We start from the raw sequence: 22,125 nt of genomic DNA, 5'->3' as shown, positions 1-22,125 counted from the left end.
TGTTTTCCTTTTTTACATATATAATTTAAGTAAGTTTCTGATCTTGGATTACTGTACATAAGTATCAATAACTAGCACTGCTTTAGTTGGAAATCTACCAGGAGATTATTATAATTCCATTTTTAGAGGTTTACCAAAATTTCACCCCAGAATGAGTGTATTTTACATTAAGAGGTCTTTGCTTAGGAGCACAAGTTAGCTTTACCCAGTATAGAGACACATTTATTTTCCCCCCATAAAGTTAATGATTTTGTCAACTTTTTAATATTCATACAAGTTTTCTAGACAAGTAAAAAAATAGTTAATACTTTGTGCCTATAACCTATGTCAAAAATGAACCCAGGGTGCTTTTGACTGTGAGTATTTGCAAATAGTTAATCTATTAGACCAACTAGATTTTTAGAATATACAGAAGTAAAAATATTGCTAAAATATTTGCATTTGGAGAGCAGCTAATGCATAGGCCCCATAAGTAGAGACCTGCAAATCCTCAGATATCCGCTCTGTATCCACAGATATCCTCACCCACAGATCATTTTTGCGGATCGCAGATCAGATGCAGATCCAAATTTTGTATCCGCACAGAGCTCTACCCATAAGTACTTAGCAGTCACTATTTCGACTCTGCTGGTTATTCATTTTACAAAGTAGCTGAATGCCCCTCCAAGAAATTAAATGAGGCTTATGTGTTTTGGGTTTTTTTTAAGTCTGCTATAAAAAAAGTTATACCTCAAGAGATCAACAAAGAACGGTAGAAATTTGATTCAGTCACTTAAGAACATTTCATTGCAAAGCATAAAGTCCTGTTATTCCTCCAGTATGTCTTGGTACGCAAGCACACATATGCCTCAGTGCTGAAGCTGGATCTGCATGGGTGGCCCATAGAGTTTGGGCCGAACCCCACTGTCTTCACTGGGTCCCAGCCGGCATGGGAGTCCACCCGTGCATATCCATTTACAGGACTGTAGCCACAGTATGTAACATGCATCTTGTGTATACATGGGGCCTTAGCAGTGGAACAGTTCCACAATACTGAATTGCAGTACTACATTATAAAGTGGAATTTCAACCTACAGTAAGATTCTTTCCTAAAGAAGGAGTCAGACACTTGACATACTAATTAGAGCACTATACACACCGTGGGCCTGTTTTGCCTGCTGCAGGATATACGAGTAATTCTCAGTGAAGTTAAGGGGAATTACTCATACCCTGTGGCAAGAAGACCGAGACCAATGTAATATTTCAATTACAATAAGGAGCCTAAAACTATTGAATCCCCAAAAACATCACTTAATCAAGCAGCTCTGTTAGACATCTCATCCACAACGGTTTTGATTCTAAAGCACATTTAAAAGATTTCTTTATGATTACATATGTTTTCATACCCACTTCTGCCACAACATCTACAAGCAATAAAGCAATGTGTGATGGCCCCAGTGTGAACAATGGAAGGGAATTACTAGCAGAACTGAAAACCATTCTATTTAGTGATAAAAGTTTTCCTGATAGCAGCTGCAGATTTTTAGAAGAAACATTGATTTATCTAGCCTGTCCGACTTAGAGCCCACCCTACTTATAATCACCATGTTTTTCTAGATACAGTACATACTGGAAGTACAATTTTCCAACATAAGCACCTTAAGAGGTTGTCCAATCACACTAGGACATTGAAAATCAGCACCTAAGTCCATTTTCCATACCCAAATATCTGAGCAAAATGCAGGATTCGGACAGCCTACTTAAGTCCATTTGAACAGTGGGCCCCTCATGAGACAGTAACTAGTGCAGGTGGAAAGTTTTAAGAAGTAGGGTAATATTTTTGTATGACCCAATGACTGTGCATAGTACTAGTTCAATATATAGTAGGAGTTTTTTAAAAAACAAAAATAAAAACACTTACCGGCCCAATGCCATCTTCAGCTCTTTCCTTAGGTTTCTGTTTCTGTGGTGGGAGAAGTGAAATCATCTCTTTCTTCATTTGCTGAAGAACTTTCTTGAGCTCAGCATTTTCCACTAGAAGCTGTTTTTGACGTTGTTCATAGCCACCTAACAGAACTTTGTACATTTCTTCTTCATTCCTGAAAGCAGAAGCCTTACAATAAATAAATAATTACAAAATACACTTTGATTGAAGTATATATTTATATAGGTATCAACTTACCTGGCTTCTGTTTTACCAGTTCTCCAAGCACCTCTCTTCCCATCAACTCTACCTACGTAATTTAGAACATCCATAGCTACAAATGTGAAGGGAAATTAAAGACATTTCAGAGTGAAGTAAAAATCCCAAAAGTATATCTAAATATTCAGGCAACCCTACATTTTCATTTACATTAAGAAGCCTTACATGACTGAATATAAAAATCAATCTTTGGACTCACATGAAACCAAAACTTCCTGAAAACAAAACAAGAAAGGGAGATAATGGAAGGAAGAGAAGAAATTTTAATGGTAAAGTTATATGTAACATCTAAAATTAATAAATGAAAAAGATTGTAGAGTTTCTAATATGATGGTCTCTCTTTTAGACAGGATAAACCACGCAGTGTTTGGACACTTCACTGCCCTATCTCCCACATACTCATTACGAGTAGTTTTGCAACACTAAAAGAGCAGTACTAATATCTCATGCCCAATGCACTGCATACATTATGCTGTGCAAGGAGCTTTTGTAGTCACATGCTGAAGACATCTGTCTTGGAAGAAACACTCTCACTATGTGACAGAACAGCATAATGATCATTATTTGTTTTATGTCTTATTAAGAAGTGGCAGAGCACCCTAAGATTTTTTAATAAAAGTTGCAATGAGGTGACCCAGAGCTGCTTCCCCCTTCCCCTCCATAGGCTGTGCCTACACTAGTTTTATTTCCTGTCTAGAATCTCCCACCTTCGCTAACATTAGTGCAGTTCCTGGCCTCCAGGTGGTTGCCAAAATTTTAAGCAGTTTTGATTAAACCTGCTCATAGCTGGTGGACACAAATATAGTACTTAAAGTGCTCTTTACAGCCCAGTCTACATTAGCACTTAGAGTTGTTCCTACCACCATCAGAGCTGAAGTGGTACTAGCAAAGATAGAAATTATAAGGGTGAAAATGTTTTAATTTAGGAACTGATCATGATTCTCACCAGGCAGCCAACTAGCCTTCTTTGGTTTGTGCCTATCAAGACAAGGGGAGATACTCAAACTCTTACAGGGCACTCTTACACTAGCAAAAATAGAAGATCAGTTTTCTTTAAGTCTATGAACAGTTAAGTTTAATTAAATGCTACATATTTTATGCAAAACCTTCTTTGTGACCTACTATTTTGGGTACCAAAGGGCATTCTAAGTCAGGAGCTTGGCACATTGTTAATGCTAGAAGCTGAAGTAAATATCTTGAACATGCAGCTTTACTGTATCACTACAATGTGGGAGACTTTACTTACCTATTTTTTTATCCTTTTTGTTCATGACTAGTTGATGTAAGCGCTCTTTTAGTTTGTTGTATTCTCTTTCTTTCCTCTTCATATCATGATTGTACTGAGTAGCACGACTTGCAATAATATTTTGTAATTTTTGTACCTAAAAAAACCAAAACCCCATAAATTTTCAACTAAAGTTCATGCACATACATTTCTTTAAACATAAACACAAAAATAAAAGAGCTTGGTATAAATATTTATATAAAATATAAATTTTAAGGCGTAGTAACTTTCAGTGTTTGTCCAATATTTTTAGCTGAACATTAAGATGCTAATTACATATGGACATCACTGGGATAGGCACTAGGGAAAAGCTAATTGTGTAAATATCCAGGTCCATGACTAGTGCGCCTAGGCATCATTGTAATCCAAACAACAATAAATGTATTTACATGTGTGCACACACAGAACTCCCGCTCAGGTTTTCCCTAAGCACCATACAGTTAATTTAGGCAAAGTATTGTTTACAGTAAACTTCCAAGTGGATTTTAGCCTTTCCCTCTTCCAGGTTCAAGGAGATATTCCAAGTTTTGGCTGCATTTTTTGTTTGCTCTCCTACACATATCTGAAGTTTTACTTTGGTTTTGTTATACATTACTAGAAAGGCTTTGGCAAATAGCTGGGTCTCGGAGCCTAGCAGCCAGGCTTTAGCTGACTTATCTCAGAATGATACATTAAAAAAGGCATCACAGGTCTGCACGTGTACTTACGCAATGAGACCACCACCATTTTTATCATTTGAACCCGTCGACCCCATTTGCACATGAATTGCATCCCATTATCACTGTGGTTCTCAAACTTTCGTATTGGTGACCCCTTTCACACAGCAAGCCTCTGAGTACACCTTCCCCTTATAAATTAAAAACACTTCTTTTTTATATTTAACACGGTTATAAATGCTGGAGATGAAGCGAGGTTTGGGATGGAGGCTGACAACTTGTGACCCCTACCATAATAACCCCATAACCCCCTGTGGGGTCCCGACCCCCAGTTTGAGAACCCCCTGCATTAGCAGCTAGTATGCCAAACTTCCCAGTGACCACACATGAAATTTGCTAACTTTCTCTATGCAAGCCTATGTATTCTTTTAAAATAAAATGCTACTAAAACCTGAGGTTTTCTGAATGATTTGTGTAGATATACAGGCTGACTCACCTCATCTTTTTCATTTTTAAGTAACTGGTGCAGATTTCTGTTCTTACATTGCTGTTGTCTGTCTCTTTCTTGAAGTCCCACTATTTCCCTTCTAGAAGTTTCCAGTTGCTCCTAAAAAAAGGACCCATAATTCAATCTCAATTAAAATTTACAAAAGAAAAAAATTAAATTTGAGACAAGTTTGTTCTTGCTGAAATATCAGAAGTCCAATACACAGGCAAGGCCCCTTCATGGCAAATTAACCTTCATTTCTACAGCAAGAGGCCTGGATAATATGGTTACCCCAGTGCAGCAGATTGGTAGTTCTGTAGCACTCCACTTCATGGGGATTTTTACTGAGTTAAATATGGAAAAGAATATAAGCAACACAGCATTACTACTTTTAGTTTGATACTGAATGCAATTACTCTTTCACTGCCATTAAATTATGAAGTATTCAATATGCTGCAAAGCATGCCTTCTCCATAGAAGTCGGAGGAGACGCTAGATGTTGGAGCTTTTGTTGGCTTGGATAAGTACATTAGCTGGATGTTTCTGCTAAAATGATCATTACCGCTTTTGGAGGAGGCAGAAAGGTACACAAAAAAGTTACATATTGTGGGCCAAATTAGGGTTGCTTCAACACAAAAGCACTGTGGAAGTAAGATGCAGTTTCTCTCCTTGAACACATCACCTGCACATGGGGTAAGTAGTTTGGCTGACTTTGCTGGGGGATTAATATAATACACAATTTACGTTTTTTAAAAGCAGGAGTGCAGCTGTACAATAGCGTTTTAATGTTACATGTTAGAGTTGTTTCCATGCAGATTATATACTCCTCAGGATAGAACTGTTGTCTTCCTATGGGTTCATGCACAGTGTCTAAAAAACGGTATCCTGATTCAAACTGTGACCTCTGGGTGCTATTGTGATACAAATAATAGCAAAAGTGGTAGAGGGTAGTCAATCTTCTTGCAAAGTAGAACTATGGGGGCTAAGTAAAGCACTGAAAGCAAAAGCTGCCTTGCTAAAATGTTACCATGGAAAAGAAGCTTATTTTAGAGGCTGGATTGTAACAGATTATGGAGCCTCATCTACCAATTTGGTCTAAATTCAAAACCAGTAACCAAAAGTGTTGCTGACTGCTTTTGAATAGACATTGTGACAGGACAGTTGTCCTCAGGTCTCTCAGGGAAGCCAAAACCTGAATGGATATGGAGAATGGGCTATACGCTAGCCTTTGGAGATGGTCCTTTGGAATCAGGATGAGGCATGTTAGAACAGCAACATGAGTAAGCTTGCTATACTTCTTGTGGCTACATGAAGTAATTTATTTTCTAGGGTTGGAAAAATCTAGCAACACTCACAATATCCCATTTAAAGATAAACCAGCCAAATCTTCCAAGATCTTCATTTCCATAATGAATTACCACCCTCTAATCTAATCAATCTTCCTCAGGAACAGCTGGTCGCTAAACCGTTCACGACGTATTCATGTCTTTATTAGAGAGCTATTTCTTCCACTCATTTTTCATTACATTTAATGAGTTTTCCATCAGTTAGAAAACATATCTCAGAAAAAAAAAACTTGTAGGACAATTAAGTCTTAATAAATCAGCAAAATAACCTTACTGAAAATTCATAACATTTGTTAGTTGAAAATGCCAAATTGCATTATGATACGAGTTAAAGAGAATTGATTTTCTACCTTTACTTTAGCATAGCAGTTCTGCAGGTGGTCCATATCACTACCCAATTTCAGATGCTGGATTTCCACCTCTTCCTGAGCTCGGAGGTTCTTGCGTTGGAGTACAAGCAGTTCATTCATACAATTTAAGACCGATACTACATTTAATTCTTTATCTTTGCACTCCGAATAAAGAGAAGGGAAACCTAAAGTTGTCAACTCCTAGTAAGGGACAGAGAGAGCAATAATTGGACCAATTTCTTTCTATCCTTGACAAAATTCTCACACAGCATAATAGAAGACATTCATTTTTGCAAGGAAAAAAAACCTCCTTGGCTTTCAATTAGTAACCAAAGAAAAGCCTACTTCATGGGAATAAACTCTCACCCCAGAGACCACTCACACTCATTTCCACAACTAATTGACAGTTATATTAAATGACCCCACTTGAGAATGTGGCTTACCCTGTTAAGATAGGAGATACTCTGTTCAACATTCTCTTCTGTGCAGAAGGCACTGAAAAAGCTGTGCGTATTTTTGGACAAAGGCAGTGGCGAGCGTAGCACTTGTTGCATGTTTAAACTTGAAGGGGACATCTTTTTTTCTGAGGTATTCTGATAAGGGATTTTGCTAGCTACAATTCAAAATATTATGAAACAAGTTTAGGACTAATTATTTAAATCAATTCAAGAGACTAAAACAGGATTACTCATCATTGTTTAGCAACTTTAGAAATGACATTTAGAACTATTAAGAGTTTGGGGGAAAATACTGTAAACAAAATGCTACTAATTTGAGTTTCTACCAAAAAGTAAAGTATCAACAAGATTTTAAATAAGGCATTTTCATGAAAAAATTCCTCTCCCCTCCCCAAAAAAAGATTCTCACAAAAATCATTCTAATTACTAGTTCATTTGCTTACTTGGATTACTATTTCTCATACATGCACAAGAAATATACTGAGGATTCTTACATATTAAGTTTCATTGTACATTTTAACCTACTCCCTCACCACCCCGCATACATTAAAAAAAATGTCTTGCCTTTAATACACTGTTAATCAAAACACAGGACAAAAGAGAAACAGAAAACAAAAGGAATGTTACAGCAATGTGAGACATTCACTGACTGTAAAAAACATGAATGTTTAGAATTCTCTCACATATGGTAGAGTAATTTTTAGTGATAACAATTCTGTAAAACTACCGTAACCAGTAGAAATTGTAGTATAAACACGATTATATTATTTAACATTTCCACTTAAGGAATTAGATATGTTATGAATGAAACTCCAATCTAACTGTTTAGCAGCCTGTAAAATATTGTACCACTAGTGATTCTCCAACCCCCTAAATTAAAATTGTTCCCAGTTTTGTCGTCTAACTATAATAGTTACCTGATGACAGTGCTGGCACTGTAATAGTCTTCCAATCTCCCATAGCAACAGACAGCCAAGGTACCTGAGCAACTGGTTCAGCAGTAAAGCATTTAGTACAATTGCTGGTAAAATCCCCTACATAGGCATCTCCTAAAATAGCAAGAACATTTTAGATTAACAATATAATCTTCTAGCTGTGTTAGATACAATCAGGCATACAAGAGATGCCCCTGGCCTCAAGCCATATAAACTTTCTATATACAAACAAATCTATGAAACCCAGTGATTACAGCACAATAAATAGAACCAATATTTAAATACAGATAGCCAGACAAGACCATTTTTGGTGCACGGTATTTAGATAACCTTAAACTACAAATTAAGTCACCAAGCATCCCATAAAGAGGATAAGGAATCACGATGCAGCGAAACTAATCCAATTGTTTTTTATAGTGGTGTACATCATTAGAGAAACAGGAAGACCGTTTCTCTTAAGTAGTAAGGAATTTTATAACCAAGCAACATAATTTTATTTATAGAAGAGTCACTACTTGGTTAAGTACAGTTTCACCATAAGCCCACAGAGATGAGTCTATTACCTAACAGAAAAATAAATGCCTTCCAAGCTCTGAAATTAGTATACGTGATATAGGAGCAAAGGAGGAATATCAATCTGATGAGGAAAATTTGTATAGGTTTGAAGTTTAAAGAAAAGTCCCACCACGTGGCAATCAGTTCAAATCTTTGCCTAATTTTGTATTTTTAAAATTTGAAATAAGAATTGGAAGAAAAAAAAATACGGTGGGAGATCCCAAATATGCTGAATGGAACAAATCTATTGGCCTGGCCACTGACCACAGCACTGGCCTTCTGGAAACCAAAAGAACTTGTACTCATAAGATAAAGCTTGCTGGGTCTTCCAGGAGAAAGGGAAAGCAGCATTAGACCCACAGATGCCATGCTGCCCTGGATCTAGAAACCAGGACAGTGGCATAAGGCCCCCACAAGCATGGTCTTTACCTCTCACAGCTATGCTGAGAGCCACACAGATCCATGGATATCTGCAGCTTTAGAGGAACTAGTGTGACCAGATAGCAAGTGTGAAAAATCGGGACAGAGGATGGGGGGGGGGGGGAATAATAAGAGCCCATATAAAAAAAAAATCCCCAAATATCAGGGACATCTGGTCATCCTAACGGGAACAGACCCACTTTCCACCCCACAGGGAGGCACACCTACCTCTCTAACGAACAATTTGGATGATACCCTCACATAAGTTTCATGTTTTCTTCTGAGGATTTTTACAGCACAGGTATATTTTGGTCAGATATTGTTTCAATAAACCACTTGCAGCAGAGCAGTTAAGACTTTAGACTTCAGTTGTCTACAGCAATTAAAACCTACCCTTCCAAAATGGTTGCTTGATGCATACTTAACATAGAGGTTTACTCTAGCTGGTCTGTGACTCTTAAGCCCATCTTTAGAATATGGTTAAAGACAGAATTTATTTATAAGTCTTTCTATGGCACTCAAATGTGTCGCCACTAGATACTATGGCAGTGAGTTTATCCTGGAGACATCCCTGTGAATTATTTTCAAGATGGGGAACTGAAGTACAGAGGTTTTTTTCTTTGATTTGTGTTTTATTCAGGAGCTCAAAATGGCAGCTTGGAAGACAGAGGAGTATGCTGTAGCCCTCCTTCCCCCAAAACTTAAGACTTGGTTAAGGTTCAGGACTGGACCTCAGGAACTCTGGCTTCTCTTTCTGATATGTCACAGACTTCCTGTGTTACCCTGGACAAGTTATTCGGACTCTCTCCATTTCCTGATTTATAAAATGGGGATAATAAATAAAATGATAAATACCACCACTGCACAGGGGTTTTGTGAGACTCAATTAAATCATTAGTATTTATAAAGTGCTTTGAGATCCTTGCATGGCAAGCGTTAAAAAAAATCGAAGTATTACAGACTGAAGTTTTATTTTAAAAAAGAAAGAAAGGAAGCATAGCATAGTGTCATGGCTGAGATTCAAACCCAAAATTATTCAGGAAATTCAAACAATAGGGTACGAGTGCCTCATTCACAGCTCCCTACACCTTTTTAACTTTGCCCTAGCTCTAGATCATTGTGGTGCAACCATATAATGACAGGCCCAACGTTGGGGAAAAAGGACATATTACTGGGAGAATGCTTCACAGGTATAAGTTCACCAGGGTAAAAAGGTATAGAATTACTACTCAATAGCTGCAGCAAATTAACACATTCCAACTGATGCAAATGTATCCATCAGAAAAGGTAGGTCTAAAAGAGTAATGGTAGAGACAATGTTATAAAGAAAGAGAGAAAATGAGTGCAGTAGTGCCAACCCCAGCTGTACAAAAGTCAAGAGCCAGGCCCCAAAAAGTCAAGAGATTTAAAAGAACTGGTTCTTTTTTAATCTTCTGTTTATTAAGTTATTAAGGTTCATGTTTCCCGCATCTCTCTGAAACCACAAGGACTAGACACTTTCAATGAAAGCTGAGATTCTCATGTAACTCCCATGATTTCAGGAGCAGAGTCTTTAAGAAGAGGGTCTTCCCTTCCCTCTCTCCCACCAAAATCAACTATATCTTTATCAAATAAACCCAAAATTATGCACAATACAAAGACCATACAAAAAAATTCTTACATGTTCATGTAGCTTCTGTTGGATCCATCAATTCAGATCAAGAGTATTACCCATCGCAGTCCTGTTAATAAAACAGAAAACACAAATCAAACTACAGACATTTTCACATTACTGCCATTCCAACCACTTTAGTCCTCTGTCTTAGTAAGTTAGGGTGATTTCCTGGAACCGCGGCCAATGGGAGCTGTGGGAGCGGTGTCTACAGGCAGAGGCAGCGCACAGAACTGCCTGGCCATGCCTCCGCTTAGCATCTGAGCGAGGGGGATGTCGCCGCTTCCGGGGAGCCCCCCAGGTAAGCACACCCAGAGCCCGCCTCACCCCATCCCGTGCCCCAACCCCCTGCCCCCTCCCACATCCAAACTCTGCTGCTGCTGGGGCAGAGCCACGGAGCCAGGTAGGGAGCCTGCCAGACCCCCCCAGCACCCTCCCACGCACCACTGCCTGCGCTCCCCTACCCCCCCCCCAGCAACTGTGGGGGCCCCGGGTAGCCTCCTCCAAGTTTTATTCACTGGTAATTTTGGTAAAAGTTATGGGCCATGAATTTTTGTTTACTGCCCGTGACCTGTCCATGACTTTTACTAAAAATACCCATGACTAAAACGTAGCCTTACTTATAATCAAAGGGCAACCTTACAATATTTGCAATATGACCTAAAGAAAAGCTCTGTGTCGTTCAAAAGCTTGTCTCTTTCACCAACAGAAGTTGGTACAATAAAAGATATTATCTCACCCACCTTACCTTCTCTCTCTAATACTTGCAATAGACTATTATCCAAGTCACAGCACAACCAATTTCATTTACCAAATCAGTTTTCCCTCTTTGCTCAAAAGGCAGACAGGTCTATCATGAGCCCTGACAAAAACAGGGCCTAAAAAATCCCTACTCCTTTCACTTTAAAGGCAGTCTTTTAACACCAGCATAAATCTATTTTACTACAGTAGCTCTAAAAGTTGCTGTCATTTGCATATCTGCAACGGACAAAGATCAAATTCCTTTAATTCTATGCAATCCTTACCTCGGTAAAAATCAAGTAGTTATACCAGATCCTCTCATTCATAAGAAGGGAATACACATACACACAGAAATCCTGAACAGTCCAAAAGTCAGCCAGCATAGCAATGATCGATGATTGGCCAATTGCGCTTTATTGATGTCATATTGAGGCATCAATCCCCAGTGGTTCACAGATAGGATTTCATCAATACACAACAACAAAAATCCTGCCCCACCCTTTTTTTTTTTTTTTAACCTTTCTCCCTATTTTTAAGTGATATGTAAGAATACAGAGACTTCAGCTGCAAAGGCAGCTTGGGAGAGGGAAGAAAGCTTTAACATGCCTCCTCCCTGTAAAGTGCCAATATTCCCTTTCAGCAGCAGTTTGTAACTATAACTGACTTTCTATGAGAAAAATTACATTGCAGTGGAAGGATTTATCCCATACCATCACACACAATTTTATGTTTTCTTAAAAATAAAATATGAAGTTAAGGAGTCATAATTAACACTATTACATGATGTCACAGTGTGTATTAATAGGCTATTAGTGCTTTTCGGGGGTGGCCAAATGCACTTAGCTTCTGCCACACAGTGCATTCAAGTCATTCTCTTACTATTGCTTACAGTGACGTTGATAGGAAGACCTAGGAAATCTAACCCAGTGGGATCAGAAGCAAGCCACTTTCAAGAGTTCCTGGATTTCAGAATGGAGGGGGGTGCCAGGAGGAAGACATGGGAATGGAAAAGGAATGGTACACTGAAGTCTTGAGAATCCAGTTGTTTTCTCCCCATGCCTGAAACAGAAGTCAGATCCTTGTGTCTTGGAAAACTCATCAGAAGTGTATAATAAACCAGACTAAAAAACAGCAACTTGAAGACTCACTAAAGGGCAATCTAACTTCAAGGTCTAAAATTGCTAAACCACCAGCAAAAGGCATCCTAAATTGTTGTGCAGCATCAGGAGACCTCACTAAGTCTCCAAAAAGTAACCATCTCTGAAAATTACCAGTGTTTTGCTACTAGAATTATCTTCATTGTACAGTTTCATCTTTTTACTGGATTTGGGGCTGAATGCAAAAGAGTAGAGTGTGTCAGTCCACCTATGCACAGGAGATGCCACGAGCACACTATTCATGTGCTCACATCCTTTCATTGACTCCCAATGCCAGTTTAAGACCTTGCTCTTGATCTTCAAAGCCATCAACAGATTGAGACCCAGCAACCATATGCTCCTTCCCCCATGTTGTTAATATTGTGTTGAGAATATGGTCACCATTAATATTTTTAGTGAAGACTGAAGCAAAATAGACATCAAACACCTCAGCCTTCTTGATGTTGTATCATTAGCTCTCCTTCCCCACTAAATAATGGACTTATACTTCCCTTTGTCTTTCTCTTGTTCCTAAGGTAGTTATAGAACCGCAATGCCAGCAATGTGTTCTTTGTGCATGCTCTGAGCATGCCTGTGCTAAACTCCCCCATCCCCCGAGGGTCTCTTCCTCAGATCCTCGTTCACATGGGAGGGGGGACAGAGATCTCAGACAACCTCAGAAAAGTAAGGCACGCCCCCAGAACCTGGCTTATACGGGGAGGCAAGGAAGGAAGTCACATCCCCATAAATGGGCAAGGGACCCCCTCAGATCTCATCTCACAAGGGGGGTAGGGGTTCAGACCCCCCAAAAGGCAAGCCTTCTCAGAACCTGGCTTCCAGGAGGAACGGATTGTCACACCCCTGTAGATGGGCTGGGAGTCCCTAGATTATGGCACACACACGGTGGGGGATGTGTGGCTGAAAGGTGTCCCGCCTCTATTTTCCTCCAGTGCCCCTGTCACGCACACCCATGTCCTCCTTTCTAGTATCCCACTGCTCCCCTCCCCTCCCACTACTCCCCATCTTCTCTCTGATCCCCCAAACACTTCCCCCCATTCCCTCCTATTCTTCCACCCCAACCACCCTCCCTACCTACTGAGCATTTGCTTGTGTAGTTTATTTTCCCTTCCAAAAAAAAAAAAAAATAGTTTCAGCACCTTCTGAATATTCTGCTGCACTCAGATTACGTTTCTCCAAAATAAAAATACCCCTTTAATAGCGACACAGTGATGCAGACGCCCATTGGTGGTTAACTACTCTGTGTCAGCAACTCTTGTCAGACCTGACATGCTCACTACACCTAATACACCGTTGCCATGATATATACCCAAGAAGTGGCATGTAATATCACTGGAAAACTAAAAACTGACTGATCCTAATCATTAATATTTTTGCGTGAGGTGTGTACAAAGCATTATGGATGTGTGCTAGATTTATGTTCTTAAAATGTGTTTGGCAAGCAAAGCATAAACCCAGCCTGCCCTAGATAATGGAATGTGTATGTGTGTGTCTGACCAGCCTGGCCAACAGGCAGAGACAATCAAGGCACATTTACATAAAAATCAAACAAAGCCATCAACTTAGTGAATGGGGAAAGAGCTCTGGTGGGGGTCTGAACCTCAGATGATAAGCAATTGAATCAACTGATTCTATACAATATTAGTGTTATAAAAGTGTATTGAGTGATGTATTTTATGAAACCCTGTGACACACTGGTGATGACTATCTCCATATGAGGCACTACCAATACTCACGAATATTATGCTTTAAAGTCTAAACACAGGGAGAAACAGTATTTCCCCAGACAAGAAAGAAGGGATATCTACCTGGCTCCAATGTAAGGTAAGCATTATAGAATCAAAACAACAGAAGCACCATTTATATACAAATCAACAGAGGGATGGGAAGTCCACAGGAAGGGAAGAACAGCAAGAGATCAATGAACTTCATGAGAGAGACTTGTCAAAGGTTTGCTGGATTATAAAGAGAGGAGCAGAGAGCTCCGAATTTATCTTTCACCTACGAAAACAAGGGAAACCAGCACCTCATACTTCCGTGGAAGGTCCTGACTGAGAGAAAGTTAGCCATGGGTAAGAAATCCTGAACAAAGACTGTACTTGTTAAGTTAGGTCTGAGCCATTAGAAGATGTATTTTTAATTTTATCTGCTTATAACCATTTTTGTCTTTACCCCTGTACTTGAATGCATTTAAAGCCTCTTTTTGATTAAACAAACTTGTTTTACTTTTAATCTAAACCAACCTAGTGCTATATTTGAACTGACGTGATTGATAGCACCAGTTAAAGTAATAAGCTGTGCTTTTCTCTCTTTATGGGAGCAATGAACCTTATAATGTCTCTGAATATTCCAGGAGCAGGCTGGCCACTTTAGGACAGAGAGTTTGGGGGAAATGTGGAAGCGTGTTGTGGTCATCCTGCAACTAGTCGCCAAAGCTGGTGGGGCTGTTGTGCTGTAGGCAGGCTGCTGAGGTCAGAGTGCTAAACCAGGGCTGCACAGCACACAGACACTTAAGGAATTGCATACCTGTTTGCTCGCTCTTGGTGTCTGGGCTGTGAGCCACAGCAGGAGAGCATTTAAGCCACCCAGGGTTACAGGGCAGGCAGTTACACAATCTCTCACTGGTCTGGGCTGAACCCCAAAATGTCAAAGACACATTGGAGATATGCCTGTTTTTTCTTTTTCTTTGACAAACAATTCATAAAACTATTTCTTGTTTGTTTGCTAATGCATTCCTAACAAAATATTAGGAACCATTGGAAAAGGGATAGATAATAAGATAGTAAATATCATAATGCCACTATATAAATCCCTGGTATGCCCACACCTGGAACACTGCATGCAGTTCTGGTCGCCCAATCTCAAAAAAGATCTATTAGAATTGGAATAGGTAGAGAAGGGTAACAAAAATGATTAAGGGTATGGAACAGCTTTATGAGGAGAGATTACAAAGACTGGGACTTTTCAGCTTGGAAAAGAGACAAATAAGGGGTGATATGAAAGATCTATAAAATCATGAATGATGTAGACAAAGTGAATAACGAAGTGTTATTTACTCCTTTATATAACACAAGAACCGGGGTCACCCAATGAAATTAATAGGCAGAAGGTTTAAAAGAAACAAAAAGAAGTACTTCATCACACAAAACTCAGTCAACCTGTGGAACTCGTTGCCAGGGCATGTTGTGAAGGCCAAAAGTGTAAGTGGATTCAAAAAAAGAATCTGATTAGTTCATGGAGCATCAATGGCCATTAGCCAAGATGGTCAGGGACACAATCCCACACTCTGTGTGTCTCTAGCCTCTGAATGCCAGAAGCTGGGAGTGGACAACGGATGGATCGCTCGATAAATTGCCCTGTTCTGTTCATTCCCTCTGAAGCATCTGGCACTGGCCACCGTCAGAAGACTGGATACTGGGCTAGCTGGACTATTAGCCTGACCCAATATGGCCATTCTTATGTTCTTATATACAATAATGATTTAAAATGGAAATCAGATCTACAGTCATAAATTAGTTTTATGAGTTCAATTTGTGGCACAATTTAAAATTATATATACACCTCTCCCCCGATATAACCCTGTCCTCGGGAGCCAAAAAATCTTACCGCGTAATAGGTGAAACCGCGTTATATTGAACTTGCTTTGATCCGCCGGAGTGCGCAGCCCCGCCCCCCCCCCGGAGCACTGCTTTACCACGTTATATCCAAATTCGCGTTATATCGGGGTAGAGGTGTAGTAGTTAGATTACAGGGCTCACCATATACAACATATAATGCTAGTTGTTTGAAGCACACAGATTTTGAATGTCAAGTTTGAACTTATGTAGACTGCTACTCCTACTCAACTGAGTTTTCAGAACTAGTTCAGGCAAACAAGTGTCAGAACATAATAGCTTTTCATTGTACTGCAATGTAGTCACATTACACCATCTGGTCGCTCAACACCAGATGGGCAGTTTCACGAAAGTAAAATAAAATATAAAGTTGTTCAGAAAATTCCACTCCAAATCTAGTTCTCTTCTCTCTCAGAAAGTTTTAATTTTTCCTGATGTCAGAACTACTCTACAAAAAGAAAATACTCAACTTCAACCAGCCAACGAATATCACAAATATAAACAGCCACTCCCCAAATATTTTAGTCACTACATTTTGCGGAATGCAGGTATGTTGCAACTTGTAAGTTGCCTCACAGAAAATACACAGAAAGCTGTTCATAAAACAGAACCAAAAAAAAAATATGGTAACATTTACTTAAAATACAACACTATTACTTCTGCTATGATTAAATTCCAGAAGGAGATGTAAAGCTGCTTAAAGCTTTTACATTTGCCTAGTAATCCCCTCCACAGATGGCTGTTATCCAGATGAAACAAAAACATATCAGCCTATGGAAATTTAGGGCACACAGAAATCATTAAATTACAACTTTATGCTTATCAAAATGCCGTAAGAAACTTGCTTTATTTTTTGAAAATCTAGATTCCCCCCCTTTAAAACTTGACAGCTGCTCATTATTTTAGCGCAGATTTTAATAATCTAGTTTGCAATTAGTGTTAAGTCTATTTTAAAAGTCTATTTTCATTATAGTTATAATAAAAAATTACTACTGGACAGTCAAAAATGGATCCCAGAAATTCATAAACCCTAGTTTACTAGTTGTTAACTATTTAACCTAGTTTAGTGAGGTCAGTTATATTAATCACAGAAATATGCATGGGTCATATTTTGCCAACATTTTTCTACATTCAGAGTTTTTAATTAAGGAGTTTTGTGTGTCCGTCTAAGCTATTCAAACTCAAAGTTAATTTGAAAAAAGCAAATCACAAATTTTTCAGCCTGCAGTACTGTAGTATTCACTCAATGCATCTGTATATTATGGTCTTGTGAGACAGCCCCATTTTGGAGTTTGGGTACCCATACCATAATGCCACTATATAAATCCATGGTATGCCCACACCTTGAATACTGCATGCAGTTCTGGTTGCCCCATCTCAAAAAAAAAGATCTATTAGAATTGGAGAAAGTACAGAGAAGGGCACCAAAAATGATTATGGGTATAGAACAGCTCCCATATGAGGAGAGATTAACAAGGCTGGGACTGCTCAGCTCAGAAAAAGAGACTATGGGGGGATATGATAGAGGTCTATAAAACCATGAATAATGTAGAGAAAGTGAATAGAGAAGTGTTATTTACCCCTTCACATAATACAAGAACCAGGGGTCACCCAATGAAATTAACAGGCAGCAGCTTTAAAATAAGCATAATGAAGTACTTCACACAACACACAGTCAACCTATGGAACTCATTGCCAGGAGAAGTTGTGAAGGCCAAAACTATAAGTTGGTTCAAAAAAAGAAATTGATAAATTCATGGTACAAGTCCATCAATGGCTATTAGCCAAGAAGATCAGGAACCCATACTCTGGGTATCACTAAACCTCTGACTGCCAGAAACTGGAACTAGATGACAGGGGATGGATCATTTGATAAATTGCAATGTTCTGTTTCTTTCCTCTGAAACACTTGCCACAGCCAGAAGACAGGATACTGGACTAGATGGACCATTGGTCTGATCCAGTAGGTTCATTCTTATGTTCTTATTTTGTATTTCTCAATTTAATTTACATTTTAAGAAGACTTGCAATTTAACAAGTAAAATGTTCATTTGAAGTTGACCAATTATACACCTACAATCACACATACACTTACATCTGGTAAAAGTTAACTCACATGCCTGAATGTTAGACAATTGCTCCATCATGTTCCTAGCTCCTTACACCATGAAGTTAGAATAACATTAAATGCTGAGCTGCAAAGTTACCCCCACCACACACACACCCCTTCACTAAGTACATTCAGTACTCTTTACAAACAGCAACATCTACTATTGCAAGATTCAACCATGCCTTCTGCCTTTACAGATGACTGATCTTTTCTTTTCACTCTGCCACTGGAGAAATATTCCATCCAGCTCCCAAATCCTCATCCTGCCTTGAACGTACCCCGTTCATCTCCACATTAGCATCCCTCTACTATGAGAGCATTACCATCTCCCTATTAGGTATCTCTTTCTAGCCCTATGAGGCAGCACTTGGTGGCCATTTTAGCATTTTTAATAGCTTACAATGGGCTTTATGGTATTGAATCTGATCTGATATATTCAGTCAATCTTCTCTTCTGACTTTTACCTCATCCTCAATGCTGCATTTGACCATGACAAAATCCAACCAAGTATTCTTTGTGGAGATCTTGGGTACCTAATTCTTGTTTCTCTGTATTCAAAACACCTACTACATGTGACTAGCACAAAACATTCTTCTTCCACTATACCTCACTTTAATGATCACCAAGATTTTAGCATTGGTACTTTTCCATTTAGTCCCTGAACACTCAGAACCTTCTTTCTGAATTCAACTTTTTAAAAAAAAAAATTTTGTTTGGCTTTTCCTTTTAATTTTGTTTGCAAGATACAGATAAGATATTTTCCTACCTACCTAAGTCTTTCTATTCTCCAGCCCAAGCTCTACTCACTTCAAATACCAGGGTTCTGTCTCTTGCTCTCCCATTTCTCTATCTCTCCAGTGTGGGGGAAAAAAAAAAAAATCTTACTTCCATGCTACTCCTTCACATTTGATGACGGCTTTAAATGATATCAAGTCCCCTCTCAAAACCACTTTTCCTCCTGGTTTACTACTAAGAATCTGTCATCTAATAAAATCAAATCCTACTTCATGGACCTCCCATTCTACTCATATCCAAACCATTCCCCTGAAACTTGAGCAAGGTGTCCATCATACCTACAGGAAGGACATACTGGATGCTACAAAGTTACTTATATTTATTTGCATGCTAGCCTGGTAACTGAGAAGTGCTCTGTATGACTAAAGATATACAAAAATAGATAATATTAAAATGGTCTTGCATTGTAATTTGATCTTAAACAATTTACTCTGTATCTTGCTATAAATAAAAAGAAAATCCTGATCAACAATTATTATTTTTAAAAAGCAAAACAAGGGTCAAGATAATGCAATATAAACACCATGGCCTCTTACCTCCTACAACTCCTGATTTCCAATGTTAAACCAATTTAACAGCAAAACCCAGAATAATTTTGCAAATTCACAGGACTCTTAAAACATATGTAAGACCTTCACCAGCCTAGAAGCATCTGCTACTTTCAGCTTCACACAGATCAACATGTTTGGTCTGATAGCAGGGGTCCAGCTAGCAATCTGAAAACTTACACAGACTGGATAATCCAGTACAGCATCATCCCTACAGATTACCCTGAATCTGACAGTTGGTGTAGTTAGAGCCTAAGCATCAACAAAATGTTGCCCCTGAGAAATTTGACACCATGGAATATATCTTTACTACTCCACCCTGCTTCCAAACATGACTGACAGCAAGGAATACAGAGGTTGGGAACACAGTACTTAATTATAAAGCTTGAAACAGCACGGAAAACCCACAATACAAATAAAATTCACATACACTCACACACCACTTACCAGCCTCCTTCCTATCCACCCCCAGCTTTAAAAAAAAAAAAAAAAGAGACAAGAACAGATGCTACACTGGCACTTTCAGCGCTACTGCTCAGAGGTTATGCAGTTCAGTTGCCCACACTAGCCTAATTCCCTAAAGCAATTACAATACTGTGTTTGGAGACAGTTTGCAGTACCCTCCCCCAACACAAACTATGTGCACCCAAATGCCTGCAAACTCTCCCCATGTGTGTGACCACTACAGGAGCATTCCCCACTGCCAGGAGTATGCGCGTCCCCCCCACCTGCAAACTCTCCCACCCACCATGTGCACACATCCCCACCATATGCAAACTCCCTTCCCCCTGCGCACACACATCCCCTCCAAGATGCCACCACATACTAACTCCCCCTACCACCTGTAAATTCCCGTGAGTGCAAGTGCATCCCACGCATCCCTTGCAAACTGTGTGTGAACGCACTTCCCCACCACCACCTGCAATCTTCTCCCATGTACGTACAGGCATCCGCCAGCCGCCACCATCACCTGCAATCTCCCCCGTGTACACAAGCATGTCACCCCAGCTTCCCACCACCTGCTAACTCCCCCCCCCCCGTGTGTACACCCGCGTTCTTCCCCCCCCCCCCCCCCCCCCCCCCCCCCCCACCCTCCCCCCTGGTTGTGGGTATGGGCACCTCCCCCTATCTCCAAACTCCCATCCCCCCCAGTATGTGCATGCGCAGGTGCCTCCCCCCCACAAACTCCTCATCCCCCCACTGCCTGCCAACTCCACCCATGTGTGCATGAGCATCCCCCCACCATCTGGAAACTCCCCCCCTCGTGTGTGCACAAGCATCCCCTCAGCCATTTGCACACAAAAGTCCCTGCCCCCCCAGGAGTGTCCTGGAGTCTCCAGGAATTAATTTTTAATTAAAGATTATGTCACGTGATGAAATCTCCAGGAATACATCCAACCAAAACAGGCAACCCTTTGGTGTGTATAAGAGCACCCACATCTGCAAACTCCCTCCCCACCCCGGCATAAGTGGGGAAAGTAGGGGTGCTGCCGCAGGCACCCCCTGGCTTCATACAGTTTGGCTCATTAGCTCTCAGCACCCCCCCGCTATACAAATTGTTCCAACACCCCGCCTGTATGTGCAGGAGCAACCCCGCCCCCATGAATGCCCCCCCCGTCTGCCAATTCCCCTTGTGTGTTGCCTGAGCGTCCCCCCAGTCTCGCCGTGAATGGCCCCCCTGTCTGCACCCCCCCCCCCCGTGTGCGCGCCCGCGCGCGTCCCTCCCGTCTGCAAACTCTCCCCCCCCGTGTGCGCGCGCGCGCGAGTGTCCCCCACGTCTGCAAACACACCCCCCGCCGGCAGCCCCTGGCCGGTCCCAGAGCCGCTTGGAAACGCAGCGAGCCGAACGGCCCCAGCGTCTCAACCGGGGCAACCATGGCCGGGTGCGGGCTCACTCACCCGCATGGCACCACCTGCTGCTGCCGGGGGCCGACTCCCGAGCGAGCCCAGCCGCCGCCGCCGCTCCGCGCTGCCGCCCGGGCCCCGCAGGGTTAATCGCCCCACCCCCTCCCCGACACGGCGCTGCTCCCATTGGCCGGGCTGTTGCTAGGAGACCTTCAACAAGGGCCTGCGCAGGCCGAGTCCTGAGCCGCGACACCCACCTCCTCCTCCGCCCGCGGGGCCCAGTGACCCGCGCCGAGGGAGGGGACGAGGACAAGCGGGCGAAGGGGCTGCGCGCCGGGCAGGGGCCCTTCCGCCTGACTGGCTCGTGGGGCCCGCCCGCCCCCAGGACAGGGTTCGCCTGCACACGCTCCAGCGGCCCCAGGGGAAATAGTAGCGGAGCCGCCCGGCGTGTGTACTCCGCCCGCCTAAGCCGGGCCGGGCCGCCCCTCGGGTCAGCGCTCATCCAGCCCGTGCGGTGCGTGCAGCAGCCGGGTACCACCCCGCCCGCTGCCTTGTAGTGCCCGCGTAGCCTAAAAGCGTGTAGGGCCGGGGGGCGGGGGAGTGTAGGCGCGAAGGCGGCTGGGAACGGCCCCTTCCCCGCGCTGGAACCGGGAGGTGCTGACCTGTTCCAGGAAGGCGCAATGGGGCTAAGGAAAGGTGCCGCTCTCCCTGTTGGTAGCTGAAGGGTGGGGAGAGAAGCGCTGCTGTTCCGATCCCAAGGGAGGTTTGTGTTATAGGCGTGAAAGAATAGCCCTGCTTGGGGGAGGGGAAGGAAAGAGGCGTGCTAGGGTTAATATGTGCAGACTTGCATGAAAACTAAAGTCCTTCTTACCTATATATGTCAGATCTCATTTAGGCAAAGGACAAGAAATACTGTACAGCACTCTCACGAGGTGTGTATAGTCACGGTTCAGACAAGGATGAAAAATACAGACAAATCCTAATAACGTATAG

At 41.4% G+C, this 22,125-nt stretch overlaps 1 protein-coding gene across 4 annotated transcripts in view; it reads right to left on the bottom strand.

Moving 5' to 3' along the window:
* The window catches only part of SSX2IP (SSX family member 2 interacting protein), a 35,052-nt gene extending 13,227 nt beyond the window's left edge, over nucleotides 1-21,825 (bottom strand). For 2 of the 4 annotated variants that reach the window (XM_034779992.1, XM_034779995.1), the window contains exons 1-9: nucleotides 21,187-21,274; nucleotides 10,335-10,395; nucleotides 7,682-7,813; nucleotides 6,750-6,919; nucleotides 6,307-6,507; nucleotides 4,620-4,730; nucleotides 3,429-3,564; nucleotides 2,162-2,237; nucleotides 1,901-2,078 (exon numbers count right to left, since the gene is read on the bottom strand). In XM_034779992.1, the coding sequence (XP_034635883.1) occupies nucleotides 1,901-2,078; nucleotides 2,162-2,237; nucleotides 3,429-3,564; nucleotides 4,620-4,730; nucleotides 6,307-6,507; nucleotides 6,750-6,919; nucleotides 7,682-7,724 (915 nt within the window). In that variant the 5' untranslated portion in view covers nucleotides 7,725-7,813; nucleotides 10,335-10,395; nucleotides 21,187-21,274. Of the gene's footprint in view, nucleotides 1-1,900; nucleotides 2,079-2,161; nucleotides 2,238-3,428; nucleotides 3,565-4,619; nucleotides 4,731-6,306; nucleotides 6,508-6,749; nucleotides 6,920-7,681; nucleotides 7,814-10,334; nucleotides 10,396-21,186; nucleotides 21,275-21,389; nucleotides 21,409-21,794 lie in introns of those variants that run through there. The other 2 variants (XM_034779993.1, XM_034779994.1) reach the window with 2 other exon arrangements.
* Between the last annotated feature and the right edge of the window lie 300 nt (nucleotides 21,826-22,125).

The sequence above is a fragment of the Trachemys scripta genome, chromosome 8 (assembly GCF_013100865.1).
Source record: "Trachemys scripta elegans isolate TJP31775 chromosome 8, CAS_Tse_1.0, whole genome shotgun sequence".
Lineage (NCBI taxonomy): Eukaryota > Metazoa > Chordata > Testudines > Emydidae > Trachemys > Trachemys scripta.
The sequence above is the reverse complement of the archived record's forward strand: the minus strand, read 5'-3'. Positions and strand labels throughout refer to the sequence as shown.